Consider the following 24226-nt stretch of genomic DNA (forward strand, 5'->3'; position numbering starts at 1 on the left):
ACATTTGACTGGAGCAAAATGACGCACTGCTTCCAATGTTCATGCTGGTAATTCTATCTTTGACGTTGCATTCTCCATATTGACTAGACAATTTGCTGCTTTATTCTTACCATTTAGCCGACGAGTTTCCGTTCCTCTGTAGGCGGCCTGCATGGTGAGCGCTGCAGAGCGTTTGCGCAGATACATTTCTCTCTCCAACTTTGCTTGGACAAGAGCTTCGACCTCTGGGACAAGGCCTGAGATAGGGGCCTTTGCCCCCGCACAGACATACACTCAGTCCCGTCCTCTTCCTCCACAAAGAGTGAAGACCCCTCCACATGCACACACACACAGACACACACACATACACGTTGCCCCCCTATTTTCCCTGGTTTCCTTTACCTACCGTCTCTATCCCCCCCTCCCCCCCTTGTGTGGTTTTCCCTTGTCCTCCCTACCTATCCCTAGGTGCCATTTTGGCTTTATTGTTGTTAAATAAATCATGACACGGTGTAATATGTCATGTGTTGTTGTTCATCTGAGGTTGTATTTACCTAATTTTAAGACCTGCTAAGGAACAGATGATTGTTATTATGTCCTGATATGTAAAACCATAGAATTCAAAGAGGGTGTACTTTCTTTTTCACACAACTGTATACCTATCAATCTCAAATAGATGTTTTACTGGCATGTGGGATGAAGTTGAACCAATCTCATGCAAGTATGCTTATGTTTCTATTAATTATTGATAGCATTATTAATTGTTGAACTGGTTCAAGTAATTTGCCATTCATATAACTCCAATGACATGTGATGCATACACTATCCATATATTTTACATCGTCAGTGTACAACGTCTGAACAGGCACACAACACAACATTGCCACTAATAAGAGCTAATGTGCTTCCCAATACAATATATATACAGTTGCACAGAGTACTGTATTAAAATTAAATTGGATGAAGGAATGGTTAGTGTTTGTATTTTTTTTTTTAATTTACATTAAATATAGTGTGCATAAAATAAGTATTAATATTTTATTACTGTAAAATGTCCAAATTACTTGTTTTATATGCATTTACAACACACAGTAACAAAGATATATGAACATGATAATGTGAACTATTTAACAAATTCCATTAACAGAGAAATATGTCAGAGCAAATAATATCATTTTAGCCAGTATTTTATCGTCTTTTACAGGTTCATAGTTACGGTCATAATGGCAATGATGTGAGGAGACCGTGCTCCCCCGGTTTAGAAATGCCTGCTGTATGAACACGTACGTCTGTAAACACCAGCAACATGGAAAGGATGATCGGGCCACAAACCCCACAAATTACTTTTTATAGGGGATGTCCATAGTCCCTATCTAGCATCCCATCATATAAAATAAGAAAACCTCTGTGATAAACCCCAAGAAATACATTTATTATATGATACGCACTTTTTAATCAGAAGGGACAGCACGTTTTTATACAAAAAAGTGTGTTGGTTGTCCCTGTGGGTGTTAAAGTATGTTAAATAGGTTTACCCAATAGCCAAACATCTGTCATAGGCCCAGAACCACTAAAGTGTGGTAATGTTCACCACAGATTTTCAAACATTGTTTTGAATGACAGTCAAGGGCCTAGGGTTTCCGGGTGTCCAGTATTGAATCGGACTGTCCTGTATTTGGCCAGTCTGTGTCCAGTTAAAAATGTGATGTAATACTAGACAAGTATGTGTCCAGTATTACCTCTCTGAACATAGTGACCTGACCGGCTTGGGGGGGCCGCTGGATTTCCCTGAGGAGGGAGAGAGCAGGGCTGTTGCTAGGAAGCTGGGTAGCTTCCTCCATCCTGATTGGCTGCTGCTGGTTAATGCAGCCAATCAGGAAGAGGTGTCAGGAGCTTGTGGGTGGGGCCAAGGAGAGGAGGAAACAGCATGGAGAGGTGAGAGGGGGGTGTGTGTGTCGAGCGCATCGCACCTTTCACCATTGTGTCCAGTATTTTTAGAGAAGCCACCTGGCAACCCTAGGACTCAAGGCGTGCTAAATATTAGAACCCTTGTGTGGATGTGGCCCGTAGTACCTACTTGTAAATGTGCCTACACACATCATGGGTTTGTGTACTGCTTGGCCATTTTTATTGGATGTTTTAAAGGAAGATTCAGCCATGAAATGAGGTGGTCCTTCTTCCAGGCTGAGGTAAGTAATCAATTTGTATTAAAGGTAAACATTGATTGCCAATGTGGCTATTTAGATCCCCATTGAGAGGGCATAGGTAGCCAAAGTGACAATCAACAGATGAATGGTTACATTTTGTTTCTCTCATTATGTTATTTTTTTTAAAGATTTTTAATAGTGTATATATTTTTTGGGGGGGAAATGCCCAAAAGCCCTCTTAGCCACATTGGCATAATCAGTCTATTGGCCATTAGTACTGAGGGTATGGGTAGTGGTAGTTTGTGATGCGGGTAGTGCCCCTGGGGAGAGTGGTTAGTCCCCTCAGGGGTGGATGTGGTAGGGGTTAACCCCTTAATTACCTTACCAGTTAGTAAAGCTTTGCATGGCAATGCTTTAGTAGCCACTAAGGTGGCCAAGGGGGATAGGTAGTTTTAGTTTTATATTGATATTAACCCTTTTGGAAAGCAATGACTAGCTGACCAAGTTGGCTACTAAGGGGTTAATATGTACTGTCATGTCTTACAAGTCATATTTTATCACCTATTTCAGGTTGTTTTTTCTTTTCTTGCCTATGTATATAATGGCCAATGTATAGCCCAGTATATACATAGGAAAGATAGGGCTAACGCCAGCATGGGGTAGGTGCTAAAGAAACTTGCGTCAATTCTAGCGTTAATCTCGTTCCAATAAATATCGAAACTTGATGTATAGCCGTTAATACCAAAACAATGCGGAATGATGACTATTTTTTTATTGGACCCGCTATTTTTAACGTGTCCGATAAAAATTCCGATATTTGTGGCGGTGCAAGGTCGGTGTATTGCACTATAAAAATAACGCCCTTTGTTTGGCGATAATACCGTGTTTTTAGGTTACCGCGGTTTCGTGTATCCGGGCTTTTGCCTTTAACCTCCCCTGCATGTTACTGTGGATGTCAGTGGCTCCACTTTTCTGTCTGTGCTGAACGTTTTCTATGAGACCTGTTTGTTTCATAGCTCCCTGGCTGAGTGTCGGCTCGCGCGCTACACACCACGTTTCTTATATTTTAAAGGGATAACAGCTTTTTGGGACAGTTGTGGGGTCCTCCGTCACGGGTGGGGTAATGCAGGTGGCGGGGGGTCTGGCGGTGCCCGTGGGGAGTCTCCGTCGGCAATCCCGAGGGGCAGCACCCCCCCGTTATTTTTATCCCATTGCTTGGTGCTCGGATTGTCACCGCCGGGGCAGCACTCCCTGCGGGCAGAGGGCAGAGGCTGGTGTAGCCTCCCAGTGACACGTGCTTTATGGGCGCCAGTGGTTTCCTGATATTGGCTTCCTATAGCTTCCTGTTCATCAATACTTTCTAGCACTGTATATAGAACAGTATGCAGCGCAGGATCTGTCCCTCTGTATACCTCTAGCACTGTATATAGGACAGTATACAGTGCAGGATCTGTCCCTCTGTATACCTCTAGCACTGTATATAGGACAGTATACAGCGCAGGGTTTGTCCCTCTGTATACCTCTCGCACTGTATATAGAACAGTATGCAGCGCAGGATCTGTCCCTCTGTATACCTCTAGCACTGTATATAGGACAGTATACATACAGCGCAGGGTTTGTCCCTCTGTATACCTCGCACTGTATATAGGACAGTATGCAGCGCAGGATCTGTCCCTCTGTATACCTCTAGCACTATATATAGGACAGTATGCAGCACAGGTAATGACCCTCTGTATACCACTATCCTGTATATAGGACAGTATACAGCACAGGATCTGTCCCTCTGTATACCTCTAGCACTATATATAGGACAGTATGCAGCACAGGTAATGACCCTCTGTATACCACTATCCTGTATATAGGACAGTATACAGTGCAGGATCTGTCCCTCTGTATACCTCTAGCACTGTATATAGGACAGTATACAGCGCAGGGTTTGTCCCTCTGTATACCTCTTGCACTGTATATAGAACAGTATGCAGCGCAGGATCTGTCCCTCTGTATACCTCTAGCACAGTATATAGGACAGTATACATACAGCGCAGGGTTTGTCCCTCTGTATACCTCGCACTGTATATAGGACAGTATGCAGCGCAGGATCTGTCCCTCTGTATACCTCTAGCACTATATATAGGACAGTATGCAGCACAGGTAATGACCCTCTGTATACCACTATCCTGTATATAGGACAGTATACAGCACAGGATATGTCCCTCCGTATACCACTATCCTGTATATAGGACAGTATACAGCACAGTAATGTCCCTCTGTATACTTCTAACACTGTATATAGGACAGTATACAGCACAGGATATGTCCCTCTGTATACCACTATCCTGTATATAGGACAGTATACAGCATATAGGACAGTATACAGCACAGGATATGCCCCTCCGTATACCACTATCCTGTATATAGGATGCATGTAATTATGTTTCCAGGCAGCAGGGGGAAGCACAGACCACAGGCACAATCTGTTTCCCAAATAATTTTGATGAGCCTTTCCCCAAACCCTCCCTCTTATCTCCCATTCCCCCCTTCTCCCTCCTCTCTGTGTTTGTGTTGAAACTTTCCCATTCTGTTGTTTAACTTGTGACTGAGACAGAGGAATTACCATGTGAGTACTGATGTGAGAGGAGCAATGCTCTGCAGAGGTGATCAAATGCAACGCTCTGCAGGCAGGTCAGCTAACAGGCATCTTCTGCAGAAGGAAAGGGGTAAAGAGAGTGATGATCTCTGTGGGGTGCAGGTCTCTGGCAGGGAAGGAGTTAATATAGATCCGCATGTCTCACAGGAATGTGCTGATATTGAGGCTCTGCGGGTCCTTAGGATAAGGGGTTTTGGTGAGATGCTCTGCAGGTCTTTGGAAGGTCAGTGGTTAATGGCGTAAAGCTCTGCAGGACTCTAACGGGAGGAATGCACGGGACTATGTTCTGCATGTCAGGTCATTTTCTCAAGTCTTTTTCTGGGATGACCCATTGGGCGATGCTCTGCAGGTAGTAGGAGTAACAGTGCAGCCTGCAGGTAGTAGGAGTAACAGTGCAGTCTGCAGGTAGTAGGAGTAACAGTGCAGTCTGCAGGTAGTAGGAGTAACAGTGCAGCCTGCAGGTAGTAGGAGTAACAGTGCAGCCTGCAGGTAGTAGGAGTAACAGTGCAGTCTGCAGGTAGTAGGAGTAACAGTGCAGCCTGCAGGTAGTAGGAGTAACAGTGCAGTCTGCAGGTAGTAGGAGTAACAGTGCAGTCTGCAGGTAGTAGGAGTAACAGTGCAGTCTGCAGGTAGTAGGAGTAACAGTGCAGTCTGCAGGTAGTAGGAGTAACAGTGCAGCCTGCAGGTAGTAGGAGTAACAGTGCAGTCTGCAGGTAGTAGGAGTAACAGTGCAGCCTGCAGGTAGTAGGAGTAACAGTGCAGTCTGCAGGTAGTAGGAGTAACAGTGCAGTCTGCAGGTAGTAGGAGTAACAGTGCAGTCTGCAGGTAGTAGGAGTAACAGTGCAGTTTGCAGGTAGTAGGAGTAACAGTGCAGCCTGCAGGTAGTAGGAGTAACAGTGCAGTTTGCAGGTAGTAGGAGTAACAGTGCAGTCTGCAGGTAGTAGGAGTAACAGTGCAGTCTGCAGGTAGTAGGAGTAACAGTGCAGCCTGCAGGTAGTAGGAGTAACAGTGCAGCCTGCAGGTAGTAGGAGTAACAGTGCAGCCTGCAGGTAGTAGGAGTAACAGTGCAGCCTGCAGGTAGTAGGAGTAACAGTGCAGTCTGCAGGTAGTAGGAGTAACAGTGCAGCCTGCAGGTAGTAGGAGTAACAGTGCAGTCTGCAGGTAGTAGGAGTAACAGTGCAGTCTGCAGGTAGTAGGAGTAACAGTGCAGCCTGCAGGTAGTAGGAGTAACAGTGCAGTCTGCAGGTAGTAGGAGTAACAGTGCAGTTTGCAGGTAGTAGGAGTAACAGTGCAGCCTGCAGGTAGTAGGAGTAACAGTGCAGTTTGCAGGTAGTAGGAGTAACAGTGCAGTTTGCAGGTAGTAGGAGTAACAGTGCAGCCTGCAGGTAGTAGGAGTAACAGTGCAGTTTGCAGGTAGTAGGAGTAACAGTGCAGCCTGCAGGTAGTAGGAGTAACAGTGCAGTCTGCAGGTAGTAGGAGTAACAGTGCAGCCTGCAGGTAGTAGGAGTAACAGTGCAGTCTGCAGGTAGTAGGAGTAACAGTGCAGTCTGCAGGTAGTAGGAGTAACAGTGCAGCCTGCAGGTAGTAGGAGTAACAGTGCAGTCTGCAGGTAGTAGGAGTAACAGTGCAGTTTGCAGGTAGTAGGAGTAACAGTGCAGCCTGCAGGTAGTAGGAGTAACAGTGCAGTCTGCAGGTAGTAGGAGTAACAGTGCAGTCTGCAGGTAGTAGGAGTAACAGTGCAGCCTGCAGGTAGTAGGAGTAACAGTGCAGCCTGCAGGTAGTAGGAGTAACAGTGCAGCCTGCAGGTAGTAGGAGTAACAGTGCAGTCTGCAGGTAGTAGGAGTAACAGTGCAGCCTGCAGGTAGTAGGAGTAACAGTGCAGTCTGCAGGTAGTAGGAGTAACAGTGCAGTTTGCAGGTAGTAGGAGTAACAGTGCAGCCTGCAGGTAGTAGGAGTAACAGTGCAGCCTGCAGGTAGTAGGAGTAACAGTGCAGTTTGCAGGTAGTAGGAGTAACAGTGCAGCCTGCAGGTAGTAGGAGTAACAGTGCAGCCTGCAGGTAGTAGGAGTAACAGTGCAGTCTGCAGGTAGTAGGAGTAACAGTGCAGCCTGCAGGTAGTAGGAGTAACAGTGCAGCCTGCAGGTAGTAGGAGTAACAGTGCAGCCTGCAGGTAGTAGGAGTAACAGTGCAGCCTGCAGGTAGTAGGAGTAACAGTGCAGTCTGCAGGTAGTAGGAGTAACAGTGCAGTCTGCAGGTAGTAGGAGTAACAGTGCAGTCTGCAGGTAGTAGGAGTAACAGTGCAGTCTGCAGGTAGTAGGAGTAACAGTGCAGTCTGCAGGTAGTAGGAGTAACAGTGCAGTCTGCAGGTAGTAGGAGTAACAGTGCAGTCTGCAGGTAGTAGGAGTAACAGTGCAGTCTGCAGGTAGTAGGAGTAACAGTGCAGTCTGCAGGTAGTAGGAGTAACAGTGCAGCCTGCAGGTAGTAGGAGTAACAGTGCAGCCTGCAGGTAGTAGGAGTAACAGTGCAGTCTGCAGGTAGTAGGAGTAACAGTGCAGTCTGCAGGTAGTAGGAGTAACAGTGCAGCCTGCAGGTAGTAGGAGTAACAGTGCAGCCTGCAGGTAGTAGGAGTAACAGTGCAGTCTGCAGGTAGTAGGAGTAACAGTGCAGCCTGCAGGTAGTAGGAGTAACAGTGCAGTCTGCAGGTAGTAGGAGTAACAGTGCAGCCTGCAGATAGTAGGAGTAACAGTGCAGTCTGCAGGTAGTAGGAGTAACAGTGCAGCCTGCAGGTAGTAGGAGTAACAGTGCAGCCTGCAGGTAGTAGGAGTAACAGTGCAGTCTGCAGATAGTAGGAGTAACAGTGCAGCCTGCGGGTGATTGTCTTATACCAGGGTCCATGACTGGATGAGATTGGGGTAATGCAGTGCATCCTGCACCCATGACTGGATGAGATTGGGGTAATGCAGTGCATCCTGCACCCATGACAGGATGAGATTGGGGTAATGCAGTGCATCCTGCACCCATGATAGGCTGATGTAATTGAGCATTCCCCGTTGCCCTGTCGGGGGGATAAGTGGTGCTGTCGGTCCTCTCCCTGCTCTTCTCTGCAGGTTCTGTTGGGTGTTGGGTCTCCTTCTCCTGGAGGCGCTGAGCTGCTCCCCAACCAAGAGACAGATGTATGGGATCATCACATCCCCCGATTACCCCAAACCGTACCCCAATGACAACCAGAGCAGCTGGGACGTCGCTGTCCCCGATGGCTATCGCATCTCACTCACTTTCCTGCTGCTTGACATCGAACCGTCTGAGAATTGTAACTACGACTACGTGAAGGTACAGACTGCGCTACTGTCCCTGTGTGTGATACCCTGATACTGAGCCACTATCTGTGTGTAGCGCTAGGCCCCATCTGAGGCCAGGTCCCCAGTGGCCGCTGCTGCGCGCCACACACCAGAGCACAGCCTTCTATGGGGCAGGCCCCAGTTGGCATGTGCATGAACGCACAAGGCGCGATGCGCGACCGCCTTGGCCAATGGACAAGAGTTTTGTCTTTTGGTGTGGCCGAGCATTGGCCACGTCGCGGCGGCAGTTCAGCCAATGAGGGCGAACCAGCCGCGTGACGTCATGGCCGCACCAACCCCCCCTCCCCCCCACCCCCATCGGATCTCCTGCTCTCCACTTCAGGCGCAGCCGCAGACCACAGGTCGCGGCTGAAACAGGTGCGCACGCCTGTGTGTGACACTAACCTCTCGCCCTCTCTCTCTCTCTTTCTGCCTCTTTCTAACCATTTTCCCATCTCTCTCTTGCCCCCATTGTCTTTGTTGCCCCATCTCTTCTCCTCTCTCTACCTCCCTCCCTCCCTCTACTCCTCTCATACTTTCGCTCTATCTATCTATATATACCCCGCCCTCTCACATTTTCTCTCCCTCCCCCTTTTCTCTCCCCTCCCTCTTTCTCTCTCTTCCCGCCTCTCTTTCTCTCTCCCCCTCCCGTGTGCCAGGTTTCGGCTGATAAGAGGGACCTGGGACGGTTCTGTGGGCAGGTGAGGTCCAGTTCTCACCCAGGTCACCGGGTGTTTGTGTCACAAGGGAACCGGATGAGGATCCAGTTTCACTCCGATTTCTCCAATGAGGAGAACGGCACGGCCATCCCCTACAAGGGCTTTCAGGCTTATTATAAGGCCATGGGTGAGTCCTGACATCCCGTACCCTGACTAAAGCAGTGTGACAGCTCACAATGTCCCCTGCACACACTGCCGTCCCTGGACCACCGAGAATAAAGGAGGCTCCTCATTCCGAGCAGCAATGTCCCAGACGTGTCACCGAGCAGCAATGTCCCAGACGTGTCACCGAGCAGCAATGTCCCAGACGTGTCACTGAGCAGCAATGTCCCAGACATGTCACTGAGCAGCAATGTCCCAGACATGTCACTGAGCAGCAATGTCCCAGACATGTCACTGAGCAGCAATGTCCCAGACATGTCACTGAGCAGCAATGTCCCAGACATGTCACTGAGCAGCAATGTCCCAGACATGTCACCGAGCAGCAATGTCCCAGACATGTCACCGAGCAGCAATGTCCCAGACATGTCACCGAGCAGCAATGTCCCAGACGTGTCACCGAGCAGCAATGTCTCAGACGTGTCACCGAGCAGCAATGTCCCAGACGTGTCACCGAGCAGCAATGTCTCAGACGTGTCACCGAGCAGCAATGTCTCAGACGTGTCACCGAGCAGCAATGTCCCAGGCATGTCACCGAGCAGCAATGTCCCAGGCATGTCACCGAGCAGCAATGTCCCAGACATGTCACCGAGCAGCAATGTCCCAGACATGTCACCGAGCAGCAATGTCCCAGACATGTCACCGAGCAGCAATGTCCCAGACATGTCACCGAGCAGCAATGTCCCAGACATGTCACCGAGCAGCAATGTCCCAGACATGTCACCGAGCAGCAATGTCCCAGACATGTCACCGAGCAGCAATGTCCCAGACATGTCACCGAGCAGCAATGTCCCAGACGTGTCACCGAGCAGCAATGTCCCAGACATGTCACCGAGCAGCAATGTCCCAGACATGTCACCGAGCAGCAATGTCCCAGACATGTCACCGAGCAGCAATGTCCCAGACATGTCACCGAGCAGCAATGTCCCAGACATGTCACCGAGCAGCAATGTCCCAGACATGTCACCGAGCAGCAATGTCTCAGACGTGTCACCGAGCAGCAATGTCCCAGACATGTCACCGAGCAGCAATGTCTCAGACGTGTCACCGAGCAGCAATGTCCCAGACGTGTCACCGAGCAGCAATGTCTCAGACGTGTCACCGAGCAGCAATGTCCCAGACATGTCACCGAGCAGCAATGTCCCAGACATGTCACCGAGCAGCAATGTCCCAGACATGTCACCGAGCAGCAATGTCTCAGACGTGTCACCGAGCAGCAATGTCCCAGGCATGTCACCGAGCAGCAATGTCCCAGACATGTCACCGAGCAGCAATGTCCCAGACATGTCACCGAGCAGCAATGTCTCAGACATGTCACCGAGCAGCAATGTCCCAGACATGTCACCGAGCAGCAATGTCCCAGACATGTCACCGAGCAGCAATGTCCCAGACATGTCACCGAGCAGCAATGTCTCAGACGTGTCACTGAGCAGCAATGTCCCAGACGTGTCACCGAGCAGCAATGTCCCAGACATGTCACCGAGCAGCAATGTCCCAGACATGTCACCGAGCAGCAATGTCCCAGACATGTCACCGAGCAGCAATGTCCCAGACATGTCACCGAGCAGCAATGTCCCAGACATGTCACCGAGCAGCAATGTCCCAGACGTGTCACCGAGCAGCAATGTCCCAGACATGATCTATTTCTGTCTTTATCTCTTTTGTCTCTCTCACCTCTCTTTCCTTCATTCTCTCTCGATGTCTCTCCATCTATTCCCCTCTCTCCCACTTCTCTCTCTCTCCCTTTCACTCTCCTCTCATCTCCCCCCTCCCATAGATAGAGACGAGTGTGTGGCTGTCGATGACAACAGTGTCACCTGGAGCCCTCCCTGCCAGCAGGTCTGTCACAACTATGTAGGAGGGTATTTGTGCTCCTGCCTCCCGGGGTATCAGCTGCAGACTGACCAACGCTCCTGCAGAGGTGAGAGTCCTGATCACACGCCCAGCGAGGGCTCCTCACTCCCAGCTCTTCGCGCACTACACGCTCACTCCTGGTATGTCTCGCACTGCATGCTCACTCCTGGTATGTCTCGCACTGCATGCTCACTCCTGGTATGTCTCGCACTGCATGCTCACTCCTGGTATGTCTCGCACTGCATGCTCACTCCTGGTATGTCTCGCACTGCATGCTCACTCCTGGTATGTCTCGCACTGCATGCTCACTCCTGGTATGTCTCGCACTGCATGCTCACTCCTGGTATGTCTCGCACTGCATGCTCACTCCTGGTATGTCTCGCACTGCACGCTCACTCCTGGTATGTCTCGCACTGCATGCTCACTCCTGGTATGTCTCGCACTGCATGCTCACTCCTGGTATGTCTCGCACTGCACGCTCACTCCTGGTATGTCTCGCACTGCATGCTCACACCTGGTATGTCTCGCACTGCACGCTCACTCCTGGTATGTCTCGCACTGCATGCTCACTCCTGGTATGTCTCGCACTGCATGCTCACTCCTGGTATGTCTCGCACTCCATGCTCACTCCTGGTATGTCTCGCACTGCATGCTCACCCCTGGTATGTCTCGCACTGCATGCTCACTCCTGGTATGTCTCGCACTGCATGCTCACTCCTGGTATGTCTCGCACTGCATGCTCACTCCTGGTATGTCTCGCACTGCATGCTCACTCCTGGTATGTCTCGCACTGCATGCTCACTCCTGGTATGTCTCGCACTGCATGCTCACCCCTGGTATGTCTCGCACTGCATGCTCACTCCTGGTATGTCTCGCACTGCATGCTCACTCCTGGTATGTCTCGCACTCCATGCTCACTCCTGGTATGTCTCGCACTGCATGCTCACTCCTGGTATGTCTCGCACTGCATGCTCACTCCTGGTATGTCTCGCACTCCATGCTCACTCCTGGTATGTCTCGCACTGCATGCTCACCCCTGGTATGTCTCGCACTGCATGCTCACTCCTGGTATGTCTCGCACTGCATGCTCACTCCTGGTATGTCTCGCACTGCATGCTCACTCCTGGTATGTCTCGCACTGCATGCTCACTCCTGGTATGTCTCGCACTGCATGCTCACTCCTGGTATGTCTCGCACTGCATGCTCACTCCTGGTATGTCTCGCACTGCATGCTCACTCCTGGTATGTCTCGCACTGCATGCTCACTCCTGGTATGTCTCGCACTGCATGCTCACTCCTGGTATGTCTCGCACTGCATGCTCACTCCTGGTATGTCTCGCACTGCATGCTCACTCCTGGTATGTCTCGCACTCCATGCTCACCCCTGGTATGTCTCGCACTGCATGCTCACCCCTGGTATGTCTCGCACTGCATGCTCACTCCTGGTATGTCTCGCACTGCATGCTCACTCCTGGTATGTCTCGCACTCCATGCTCACTCCTGGTATGTCTCGCACTGCATGCTCACTCCTGGTATGTCTCGCACTGCATGCTCACTCCTGGTATGTCTCGCACTGCATGCTCACTCCTGGTATGTCTCGCACTGCATGCTCACTCCTGGTATGTCTCGCACTGCATGCTCACTCCTGGTATGTCTCGCACTGCATGCTCACTCCTGGTATGTCTCGCACTGCATGCTCACTCCTGGTATGTCTCGCACTGCATGCTCACTCCTGGTATGTCTCGCACTGCATGCTCACTCCTGGTATGTCTCGCACTGCATGCTCACACCTGGTATGTCTCGCACTGCATGCTCACTCCTGGTATGTCTCGCACTGCATGCTCACTCCTGGTATGTCTCGCACTGCATGCTCACTCCTGGTATGTCTCGCACTGCATGCTCACTCCTGGTATGTCTCGCACTGCATGCTCACTCCTGGTATGTCTCGCACTGCATGCTCACTCCTGGTATGTCTCGCACTGCATGCTCACTCCTGGTATGTCTCGCACTCCATGCTCACCCCTGGTATGTCTCGCACTGCATGCTCACTCCTGGTATGTCTCGCACTCCATGCTCACCCCTGGTATGTCTCGCACTGCATGCTCACTCCTGGTATGTCTCGCACTCCATGCTCACCCCTGGTATGTCTCGCACTGCATGCTCACTCCTGGTATGTCTCGCACTCCATGCTCACTCCTGGTATGTCTCGCACTCCATGCTCACTCCTGGTATGTCTCGCACTGCATGCTCACTCCTGGTATGTCTCGCACTGCATGCTCACTCCTGGTATGTCTCGCACTGCATGCTCACTCCTGGTATGTCTCGCACTGCATGCTCACTCCTGGTATGTCTCGCACTGCATGCTCACTCCTGGTATGTCTCGCACTGCATGCTCACTCCTGGTATGTCTCGCACTGCATGCTCACTCCTGGTATGTCTCGCACTCCATGCTCACCCCTGGTATGTCTCGCACTGCATGCTCACTCCTGGTATGTCTCGCACTCCATGCTCACCCCTGGTATGTCTCGCACTGCATGCTCACTCCTGGTATGTCTCGCACTCCATGCTCACCCCTGGTATGTCTCGCACTGCATGCTCACTCCTGGTATGTCTCGCACTCCATGCTCACTCCTGGTATGTCTCGCACTCCATGCTCACTCCTGGTATGTCTCGCACTGCATGCTCACTCCTGGTATGTCTCGCACTGCATGCTCACTCCTGGTATGTCTCGCACTGCATGCTCACTCCTGGTATGTCTCGCACTGCATGCTCACTCCTGGTATGTCTCGCACTCCATGCTCACCCCTGGTATGTCTCGCACTGCATGCTCACTCCTGGTATGTCTCGCACTGCATGCTCACTCCTGGTATGTCTCGCACTGCATGCTCACTCCTGGTATGTCTCGCACTCCATGCTCACCCCTGGTATGTCTCGCACTGCATGCTCACTCCTGGTATGTCTCGCACTCCATGCTCACTCCTGGTATGTCTCGCACTCCATGCTCACCCCTGGTATGTCTCGCACTGCATGCTCACTCCTGTTATGTCTCGCACTCCATGCTCACCCCTGGTATGTCTCGCACTGCATGCTCACTCCTGGTATGTCTCGCACTCCATGCTCACCCCTGGTATGTCTCGCACTGCATGCTCACTCCTGGTATGTCTCGCACTGCATGCTCACTCCTGGTATGTCTCGCACTGCATGCTCACTCCTGGTATGTCTCGCACTGCATGCTCACTCCTGGTATGTCTCGCACTGCATGCTCACTCCTGGTATGTCTCGCACTGCATGCTCACTCCTGGTATGTCTCGCACTGCATGCTCACTCCTGGTATGTCTCGCACTGCATGCTCACTCCTGGTATGTCTCGCACTGCATGCTCACTCCTGGTATGTCTCGCACTGCATGCTCACTCCTGGTATGTCTCGCACTGCATGCTCACTCCTGGTATGTCTCGCACTGCATGCTCACTCCTGGTATGTCTCGCACTGCATGCTCACTCCTGGTATGTCTCGCACTGCATGCTCACTCCTGGTATGTCTCGCACTGCATGCTCACTCCTGGTATGTCTCGCACTGCATGCTCACTCCTGGTATGTCTCGCACTCCATGCTCACCCCTGGTATGTCTCGCACTGCATGCTCACTCCTGGTATGTCTCGCACTCCATGCTCACCCCTGGTATGTCTCGCACTGCATGCTCACTCCTGGTATGTCTCGCACTCCATGCTCACCCCTGGTATGTCTCGCACTGCATGCTCACTCCTGGTATGTCTCGCACTCCATGCTCACTCCTGGTATGTCTCGCACTCCATGCTCACTCCTGGTATGTCTCGCACTGCATGCTCACTCCTGGTATGTCTCGCACTGCATGCTCACTCCTGGTATGTCTCGCACTGCATGCTCACTCCTGGTATGTCTCGCACTGCATGCTCACTCCTGGTATGTCTCGCACTGCATGCTCACTCCTGGTATGTCTCGCACTGCATGCTCACTCCTGGTATGTCTCGCACTGCATGCTCACTCCTGGTATGTCTCGCACTGCATGCTCACTCCTGGTATGTCTCGCACTCCATGCTCACCCCTGGTATGTCTCGCACTGCATGCTCACTCCTGGTATGTCTCGCACTCCATGCTCACCCCTGGTATGTCTCGCACTGCATGCTCACTCCTGGTATGTCTCGCACTCCATGCTCACCCCTGGTATGTCTCGCACTGCATGCTCACTCCTGGTATGTCTCGCACTCCATGCTCACCCCTGGTATGTCTCGCACTCCATGCTCACTCCTGGTATGTCTCGCACTGCATGCTCACTCCTGGTATGTCTCGCACTCCATGCTCACCCCTGGTATGTCTCGCACTGCATGCTCACTCCTGTTATGTCTCGCACTCCATGCTCACCCCTGGTATGTCTCGCACTGCATGCTCACCCCTGGTATGTCTCGCACTCCATGCTCACCCCTGGTATGTCTCGCACTGCATGCTCACTCCTGGTATGTCTCGCACTGCATGCTCACTCCTGGTATGTCTCGCACTGCATGCTCACTCCTGGTATGTCTCGCACTGCATGCTCACTCCTGGTATGTCTCGCACTGCATGCTCACTCCTGGTATGTCTCGCACTGCATGCTCACTCCTGGTATGTCTCGCACTGCATGCTCACTCCTGGTATGTCTCGCACTGCATGCTCACTCCTGGTATGTCTCGCACTGCATGCTCACTCCTGGTATGTCTCGCACTGCATGCTCACTCCTGGTATGTCTCGCACTGCATGCTCACTCCTGGTATGTCTCGCACTGCATGCTCACTCCTGGTATGTCTCGCACTGCATGCTCACTCCTGGTATGTCTCGCACTGCATGCTCACTCCTGGTATGTCTCGCACTGCATGCTCACTCCTGGTATGTCTCGCACTGCATGCTCACACCTGGTATGTCTCGCACTGCATGCTCACTCCTGGTATGTCTCGCACTGCATGCTCACTCCTGGTATGTCTCGCACTGCATGCTCACTCCTGGTATGTCTCGCACTGCATGCTCACTCCTGGTATGTCTCGCACTGCATGCTCACTCCTGGTATGTCTCGCACTGCATGCTCACTCCTGGTATGTCTCGCACTGCATGCTCACTCCTGGTATGTCTCGCACTGCATGCTCACTCCTGGTATGTCTCGCACTGCATGCTCACTCCTGGTATGTCTCGCACTGCATGCTCACACCTGGTATGTCTCGCACTGCATGCTCACTCCTGGTATGTCTCGCACTGCATGCTCACTCCTGGTGTGGCCCACGGTTCAGTGTGTGGCAGAGGTGTCGCTGTACTAGAGGCAGCTTTCTGCTTCACTTTCAACTCCATGACGTTCAATTCTCTGTCACTTTCTGTGTCACTCTTAGTGCTACTTTCTCCATCACTGTCACTTCCCTCTCTGTCACTGTGTCACTGTGTCACTGCCTCTTCCTGTCTTGTCACTTTGGGTGCCCGGCCCCTGTCAGTGGTGGCATGGTGACTGATGGTCCTACCTCTTGGCTCCTTTTTAGTGGAGTGCAGCAGGGAGCTGTTCGAAGAGGAGTCAGGACACATCTCCAGCCCAGGATACCCCAATCCGTACCCCCCCGACCTCAAGTGCAACTACAGTATCCGCCTGGAGAAAGGATTGCTCGTCTCCCTCAGCTTCCAGGGGCTCTTTGAGATCGATGATCACCCCCGGGCTCTCTGTCCCTACGATACTCTGAAGGTGATGTTATCCTCAATGGGAGGCACCTCCTTACTGTATATATGCACATAGAGGATGGATGGGATCCCTTCTGTCTGTGCCACGTTGTCACCTGTGGAAGGAGGGATTGCTTAAATATCACCCCTGCCTGTGTCACCCTGCGGGCGAAGATACAGAATCCATGTTCCTTTACCTAGACAAACACAGTGATCCACCTCGCTACATAAGACCGTTTCCTCAGGATCAATATCACCGCCCTGTGCCCCAACGCAGTTATATGTGGCGCCCGCCTCTTTGCTGCCGCCCTCCTTCTCCTTCCAAACCGCAGCATCAAATGACGCCGCGGATGTCACCAATGTGACGTCACGCGGCGCCGCGATGCCATGGTAACCCGACGTCATTCGATGTCGCGACATCCATTGCCTTGGCAGCGAGACACCATGTCCGACACCGCGATGCGGAAGGAGAATGACGGCAGCAGCAAGGAGGAACCCGTCACAGGTAAGTGCCTTGTCCATCAGGCTCAGCAGGCCTGAGAGCGCGGCAAATGTATATGGGGGGCGGACATTTTTTGCCACCCTAAGCCGGGGCCTAATGGTAAATCTGCCACTGACTCCGTGAGTTCATATACCGTCACTCACGTGGGATCTGACAGTAGGGTAGTGATGGGGCTGTAACGGGAACATATAATTCACATGTATTTCTACAGAAAAGATGGTCCTAAAATAGCACAAAGAAGTCACAACGTACACTAAATATGACATTATTTAGTTCCTTTATATATTTTCTTCTCATACGTATGTATGGGTCTTTAATCTTTTGGCTATAATGGTACGACTCTTCAGTAGGTTCCTACGCTACCAGTTCTTTGAATTTCATCAACTGCATGGATAGAAGAGGAAACAAAACGATGATATTGTCATTAGCTTTCGTAGATTGTGCATTTCTTAAATAGCACCATCAGATCCTTAAAAATCGACATAATAAGCACTTTTATTTCATCAATGGCATTGAATTTATGGTTTCTTTTGGTTTTTAACTAATTGAATAAAAGTTATGTTTTATTCTGTAAATTATAATTATATCGGGATATTTAGACTTATTAATATGCAAGGCATTAAAGGATGCGGGAGTCCTATTTTTAGGGCCTTCATTCTCTTTAATTAAATGGGATTCATGTCCCTTTGGTCCGTGTCCCCCTGGTGAATGGAACAATCTCCATGTTCCTTCTGTCTGTGTCACCCTGCAGTGGGAGGTACACTCCATGTTCCTTCTGCATGTGTCACTGTGTCACCCTGCAGTGGGAGGGACACTCCATGTTCCTTCTGTCTGTGTCACTGTGTCACCCTGCAGTGGGAGGTACACTCCATGTTCCTTCTGTCTGTGTCACTGTGTCACCCTGCAGTGGGAGGGACACCCCATGTTCCTTCTGCATGTGTCACTGTGTCACCCTGCAGTGGGAGGTACACTCCATGTTCCTTCTGCATGTGTCACTGTGTCACCCTGCAGTGAGAGGTACACTCCATGTTCCTTCTGCATGTGTCACTGTGTCACCCTACAGTGGGAGGTACACTCCATGTTCCTTCTGCATGTGTCACTGTGTCACCCTGCAGTGGAAGGGACACTCCATGTTCCTTCTGCATGTGTCACCCTGCAGTGGGAGGTACACTTCATGTTCCTTCTGTCTGTGTCACTGTGTCACCCTGCAGTGGGAGGGACAATCCATGTTCCTTCTGCATGTGTCACTGTGTCACCCTACAGTGAGAGGGACACCATGTTCCTTCTGTCTGTGTCACTGTCACCCTGCAGTGGGAGGTACACTCCATGTTCCTTCTGCATGTGTCACTGTGTCACCCTGTGGGTGGAGGGAGGGACAGACTCAATGGGCGGTAGCTCCCTTCCCTCTGCACTATGTTAGTGTCACTGCTGTAGTATGCGAATGTCACTGTCCTCTCTCTCCTGTGCCAGGTCCTTGCAGGTGACCGGCTGCTGGACAGTTTCTGTGGCCGTCGCTCCCCTGGCATCATGAGGACACAGAGTCACTCTGTGAATATCCTATTCCAAACCGATGAGTCGGGAGAAAGCAGAGGGTGGAAGCTGCACTACACCTCGGAGGGTGAGGGACCGTGTTATCTGGGGCTGTCACTGTACATGTGTCACCTGGGGCTGTCACTGTACATGTGTCACCTGGGGCTGTCACTGTACATGTGTCACCTGGGGCTGGGGAATTTGCTTGCAACTGTTTCTTTTGGGTAGCAAGAAAATCTTTACAGGAAACATAACAACATGTGGGATTTCGCTATATGAAATAAAGTTATTATTATTATTTCTTTCAATAGTTTTTAGCGGGACTGCACATTTAAATTGCACAGTGCGCAGTGTACTTACCTTTCTGGTAGTGAATGGGTTACTTATATACTAGCTGCTCCTTCTCAGACTCTACGCTCCTCCGGTAGTGGCTGCATGTCTCCCCTCTTCTCCCCCTTCCCTCTCTCATTCTCTCTGCCTCCCTCTCCTCCCCCCCCCTGCCCACCACAGCCATTCAGTGCCCGAATCCCGTCCCCCGAGATAAATTTACCATCATCAGCCCCTTGCAGCAGGATTACCGGATGCAAGATTACATTGTGGTAGCCTGCCAGACGGGATACAGGCTCATGGAGGTGAGCCAGCGAGAGGGACCCCCCACCCCGATACCGGAACTCAGACCACTGACAGGTCCACCACCCTGATCATGTTTCTCCCCACAGGGCACCGTAGAACTGCGCAGTTTCACCGCGCTTTGTCAGAGTGATGGTACCTGGCATCGGCCCCTCCCCCGCTGCGAGAGTGAGACCCCCGTATACAGATGACTAGTAGAAAGGACATATACGGATGAGTATTAGTGGGGGGCTGCATATGAAGATATATATATATATACACACACACACACACACACACACACACACACACACACACACACACACACACACACACACACACACACACAGACACACACACACACACAGACACACACACAGCACTCCCCCTGAGGTGGCCAAGTGTTGAAGGCACAGGAACTCGCAGGACTTATAACATGGAAATGTGATAATATTGTGGGTCAATACTTTGGTCCTCTCAGGGATCTTTCTCAAGATACAAAAGGTGAAGGATGAAAAACAGCTGTATATACCCTAACGGAGCCACGCTAGCAGCTGCATAGAGCCAAATATGGGAGGGTCCCAAGACACCGGAAGGGAAGTGCGGGCGGGTAAGAAAGGGCGCGTAGTGAGAAATATCTCTGAGGAGCAAAGCACCGATGCACAATATCAGTCACATGTCCCTGATATAAGTCCTGTGAGTGCCCATGAAGAAATGAAAATGGCGGTGGGCCCGGACGTATCGCAAGAAGAAATGACCATCGTTGGACAGAGATGGGACTCGACTGTATTCCAAGAGAGATTGAAAGACCAAGATGACGACCAAAAATAAGATGGGAGGAGGAAATCAGACAATGTGTTGGAGCAACGCGGAGAAGACAAGCTGCAACCGCAGTAGTTGGAAGATCATTGGGGAGGCCTTCATCCTGCAGTGGATTGACCAGAGCTGAAGATGATAATGATATATATGGGTGTGTCATACTTATATATATATATATATCTATATATATATATATATATATATAGATATATATATATATATAAAATCATTTATTTGTAGGGTGCCGACATATTCTGCAGCATGGCAGAAATGGGGGAGCTGTGATATAAATTACTGATACATATACTGTATATCTGTAGCTACTGCACACACAAGTATAACACTTTATATCTCAGCGTAGTATCATTTTTTTCCCCCCATTTAACCCCTCCTCTGCCAAAGGGACTGGCAATGCATTTGAGAACGGTGCTGTACTGTCCCCTCTGGCAGTGAAAGGGTTAATGGCGACCCCTGCTGACCCCTTGTTGTCTGGTTTTTTCCCTTGCAGTTGTGAGCTGTGAGCAGCCGCAGGCTTTGACCAACGGGCAGCTGGAGTTCGTGGGCGCAGTGAGTGCACTCACCTACCAATCCGTCGTCACGTACAGCTGCAACGCTCCCTACTACCGCATGGTGACCCCGACAGGCAGCGGTATATACATATACACATGGGTATATCAGAGTGAGGGGAACAGAACGTATTCAAATGTAGCCCCTGCTACAATATATGTATACTGTGTACAATACAGAATGATCCTGCTTCACCTATCACATGGGGCGATAAGGAATGAGACACTGTCCCTGATCTGCCCGGCAACACATGACAGGAGATATGGGATTGGATAAGAAGGAAACCAGACAGAATGATGAAACCTAACTGTCTGTTTGATAGAGAGTGAGAGACAGGGAATGTAAGTGCTGTTCTGAGTCCAGACTCGGGGATAGAGAGCGCCAGTCTGAGAGGCACACAGAGAGAAAGCCCAGGTGACAGTGAGAGGGGCTTAAGAGACAGCCTGACACTCACAGGTGGTGAAAGAGGAGGTTTATAGGAGACTGCTAGCCACGGAGAAAGTGAGACACCGCTGCAGAAACACATTTCCTACACACAAAGTGAAGTGTGTTATGAGGAGAAGAGTCCAAAATAAGAGAGATTCAAATACTTGCCGGGCTATTAAAGAGTCCCCGGATAACTGAGAGCCGGGGGGCCTTTCTGCTGCAGCTTGGGTATCCTTTCCAAATTACACACGCACCTCACAAACGTGTGACCCATAGCAGGCCAACAACACTACCGCACGCCAATAAGTGAGGTATGAGTTCCCAGCAGCGCTGGCAATAATATTGTCCTAAGTGACTTCCACATCGGACACTGGGACTAATACAATGGACAATTGCACAGCGTCCCTGTTTATTGTGTCGCAACTGTATATATGTGTTATGGGGCATTGTTTTCATTAAGAGGGAGGGGCGCCTGGTTCAGGTCGCCCAGGGAGCATAAAGCACCAGTAAATATATACACAAGTCTTGTCTGGTTTTATTCAAGTGGTGCACGTATGGTGTATTAAAAGGAGAACTTGCCACACACATAGACAGTGGAAACAGAGGGGTTACACATTTATATCTGTACATGTATTGATGGGTATATCAGTGCAAGGGCAGCAAAGTGTATACACCTCTATCTGTATATATATATACTGATTAGTATATCAGTATACAGGAGAGCAGAGTGTATGCACACTACTGTATATATACTGATGGGTATATCTGTGTGCAGAGGGAGCAGAGTATATACACATCTGTATATATACTGATTAGTATATCAGTATACAGGAGAGTGTATACACACTTCTGTGTATATACTGATGGGTATATCAGTGTGAAGGTGGAGGGGGAGCAGTGTGTATACACATATTTAGAAAGATGTACTGTGAGGGTAGATATTGGGCACACACATCCCGCTGTTCCTCTGGTGTTCGAGTCAGGTGTCAACCCTGTGCAGTGTTGCTGCTTTAGCAAAATGTTTCAGCTACAACATATCTGGAGACTTAAAATGGCTGCTGACAGGAAGCTGGCGTTCATCCAGTCAGTCACCGTGACCTATGACATCAATGTCACCGGCTGGGACTCCTCACTCAGTCTGTCACAATAATGAGGGACCCCGTGTGACCAGAGAGGGCAAACAGAGCCGCCTTGGTTTCACCCTTGAGACACCTGAAGGTGATCGCAAGATATAATATTATTTTAATACTGTCTAAACCTTTCTTTTCCAGGAATGTTCACATGCTCAGCGCAGCGTACGTGGAAAGGCGACAATGGGGGATCTCAGATACCGCTGTGTCTGCCTGGTATGTGTTGGGGGGAGCGGAGGATGGGGGTCTTTGGGTAAGAGGGGAAGTAACGATACCATCTGATACCAAATCAAAAAGAAGAGCTGGGCCTGGAATTAAATCCTTACACTTAGGACTTACATTTGCTTGTTCTGTAAAAGTGAAAGCGCTCAGCCAGTAAACAGCTTCTCTGTGACATTCTGATTATATCCACACTGTTTTAAAGACAACCTTAAATATTGTTTTCCATTAATTTTTGTTGCTGTAGTTATGTGACCTCATAATACTCTGGTCGTGTGACCCAGTAATGTTCAGGTCTCCAGAGTTTAGACTCTCTTGAGTAGCTTGGGGTTGGGGTGGTGGGTAAGAGGGGGTTGTGTGTCACTAAACATCTTCTCTTGTACCACCCTAGTATGTGGGAAGCCAGACAATGCCGTGACCAGAATCAGCCGTATCCTTGGCGGTACATTGGCTGCAGCCGGTAACTTCCCATGGCAGGTTCTTGTGGACACAAATGGGCGTGCTGGGGGGGTGCTGATCGGTGACCGCTGGGTGCTGACCGCGGCCCATGTGCTCGTGCCACAGAGAGGGCAACAAAACAAAGTGGACTCCCCTTCCAAAGTGTTCATCTTCATGGGCCACCTGGAGCATGATGAGCTGATCAAGATGGCCAATTACCCTGTCGAGGAGTTCCACGTGCACCCAGACTACCGCATGGAGAACCACGACCACGACATTGCACTGATACGGCTGCGGGACCCTGTGGTCATGAACCAGAACGTGTCTCCCATCTGCCTTCCAAACCAAGGTAATGAGGTCCTGTACGGGGACGACAAGATGGGCTACGTTAGCGGCTTTGGGGTGACTGAGAACAACACCATCTCCAACAAACTGCGCTACGTGCCCCTACCCATGGTCAGCAGGAGTAAGTGTCAGGAATTCGTGGACGAGAAACAGCAGGTGGCCAGGAAAATGGGGCTGGACGCGGTGTTCTCCCAGAACATGTTCTGCGCGGGGTACAGCGAGAATGAACGGTCACGGAAGGACTCGTGTCAGGGGGATAGCGGGGGTGCATACTCTGTCGAGAACCAGGATGACACGTGGGTGGCCATTGGGCTTGTGTCTTGGGGCATTGGCTGTGGCCGTGGCTATGGGTTTTACACCAAGGTCAGCAGCTATGTGGACTGGATTAACGGGTACATGGGTGGCTGAGGGAGGCTGACCGTCCTGTAGGTGCCTTATTGCCATGCCAGAGGCATACGTGGTATCACCAGATGCCCAAATCCGCCCCTGCTCCCAAAACCTCTCTCTGCTTTTTTCACTGCTGTGATGTGACCTTTGATAAAGCCTGATTCTCTGTTACAGTCTATGCTGGCTGTTCCACCTCTGTATGGGAGGGAGGGGGTACGGTCTGCACACCAACACCACTATTAGAGTTCTCTGTGTGGGCCACGTCCCACCAATCGCATCTTATCTCACTTTTCTGGCAGCTCAGTTTCATTCCGCCCAAACTGCTCAGTCCCTCCTCATCTGGGATCAATACAGATAAAAGGGGCAGTTTGGGGGTAAAAAGGAAGCAAAGAGAGAAATTCTAAACCTGCATCTCTTCTTCTGTCTCAGTGTATTGAGGTTCTGTGTGTTGAAGATTTGTGAGCGTTATTCTGAAGCCAGGGTCACGTGTGATGTGTGAATTGCCCCAGATAGCATTAACTCAGCTCCCTTTCCAAATCACTCAAAGTCCTATAATATTTCCTTCACTTTATTGGAAAAGCAGCAGTAAATTCAGGCTCTTGTGGATGGTGTGTAGTAGTAGTGAATTGTAGTTAGAAACAGGTAGAAAGAGATGGCCTTGCCATGGAAGAGTAACAGAGATGGGTGCTGTACTCACTGTCTCCAGGGT

The 24226-nt window shown here is 50.4% G+C and overlaps 1 protein-coding gene across 2 annotated transcripts; it reads left to right on the plus strand.

The window, feature by feature from the left end:
* Positions 1–4605: 4605 nt before the first annotated feature.
* On the plus strand, positions 4606–23693 carry C1R (complement C1r). Of its 2 annotated transcripts, none has more exons than XM_075584984.1 (11): positions 4606–4743; positions 7880–8102; positions 8770–8956; positions 10766–10909; positions 16374–16570; positions 18518–18665; positions 19088–19209; positions 19297–19375; positions 20514–20654; positions 22270–22344; positions 22739–23693. In XM_075584984.1, coding segments are annotated over exons 1-11 (2118 nt in total). In that variant the 5' UTR covers positions 4606–4741; the 3' UTR covers positions 23539–23693. The 2 variants fall into 2 exon arrangements, with proteins under 2 accessions (XP_075441099.1, XP_075441098.1); XM_075584983.1 differs by lacking the exon at positions 4606–4743 and adding an exon at positions 4753–4808.
* The last annotated feature ends 533 nt before the right edge of the window (positions 23694–24226 follow it).

The sequence above is a fragment of the Ascaphus truei genome, unplaced genomic scaffold (assembly GCF_040206685.1).
Source record: "Ascaphus truei isolate aAscTru1 unplaced genomic scaffold, aAscTru1.hap1 HAP1_SCAFFOLD_834, whole genome shotgun sequence".
NCBI classification, from domain to species: Eukaryota; Metazoa; Chordata; class Amphibia; order Anura; family Ascaphidae; genus Ascaphus; species Ascaphus truei.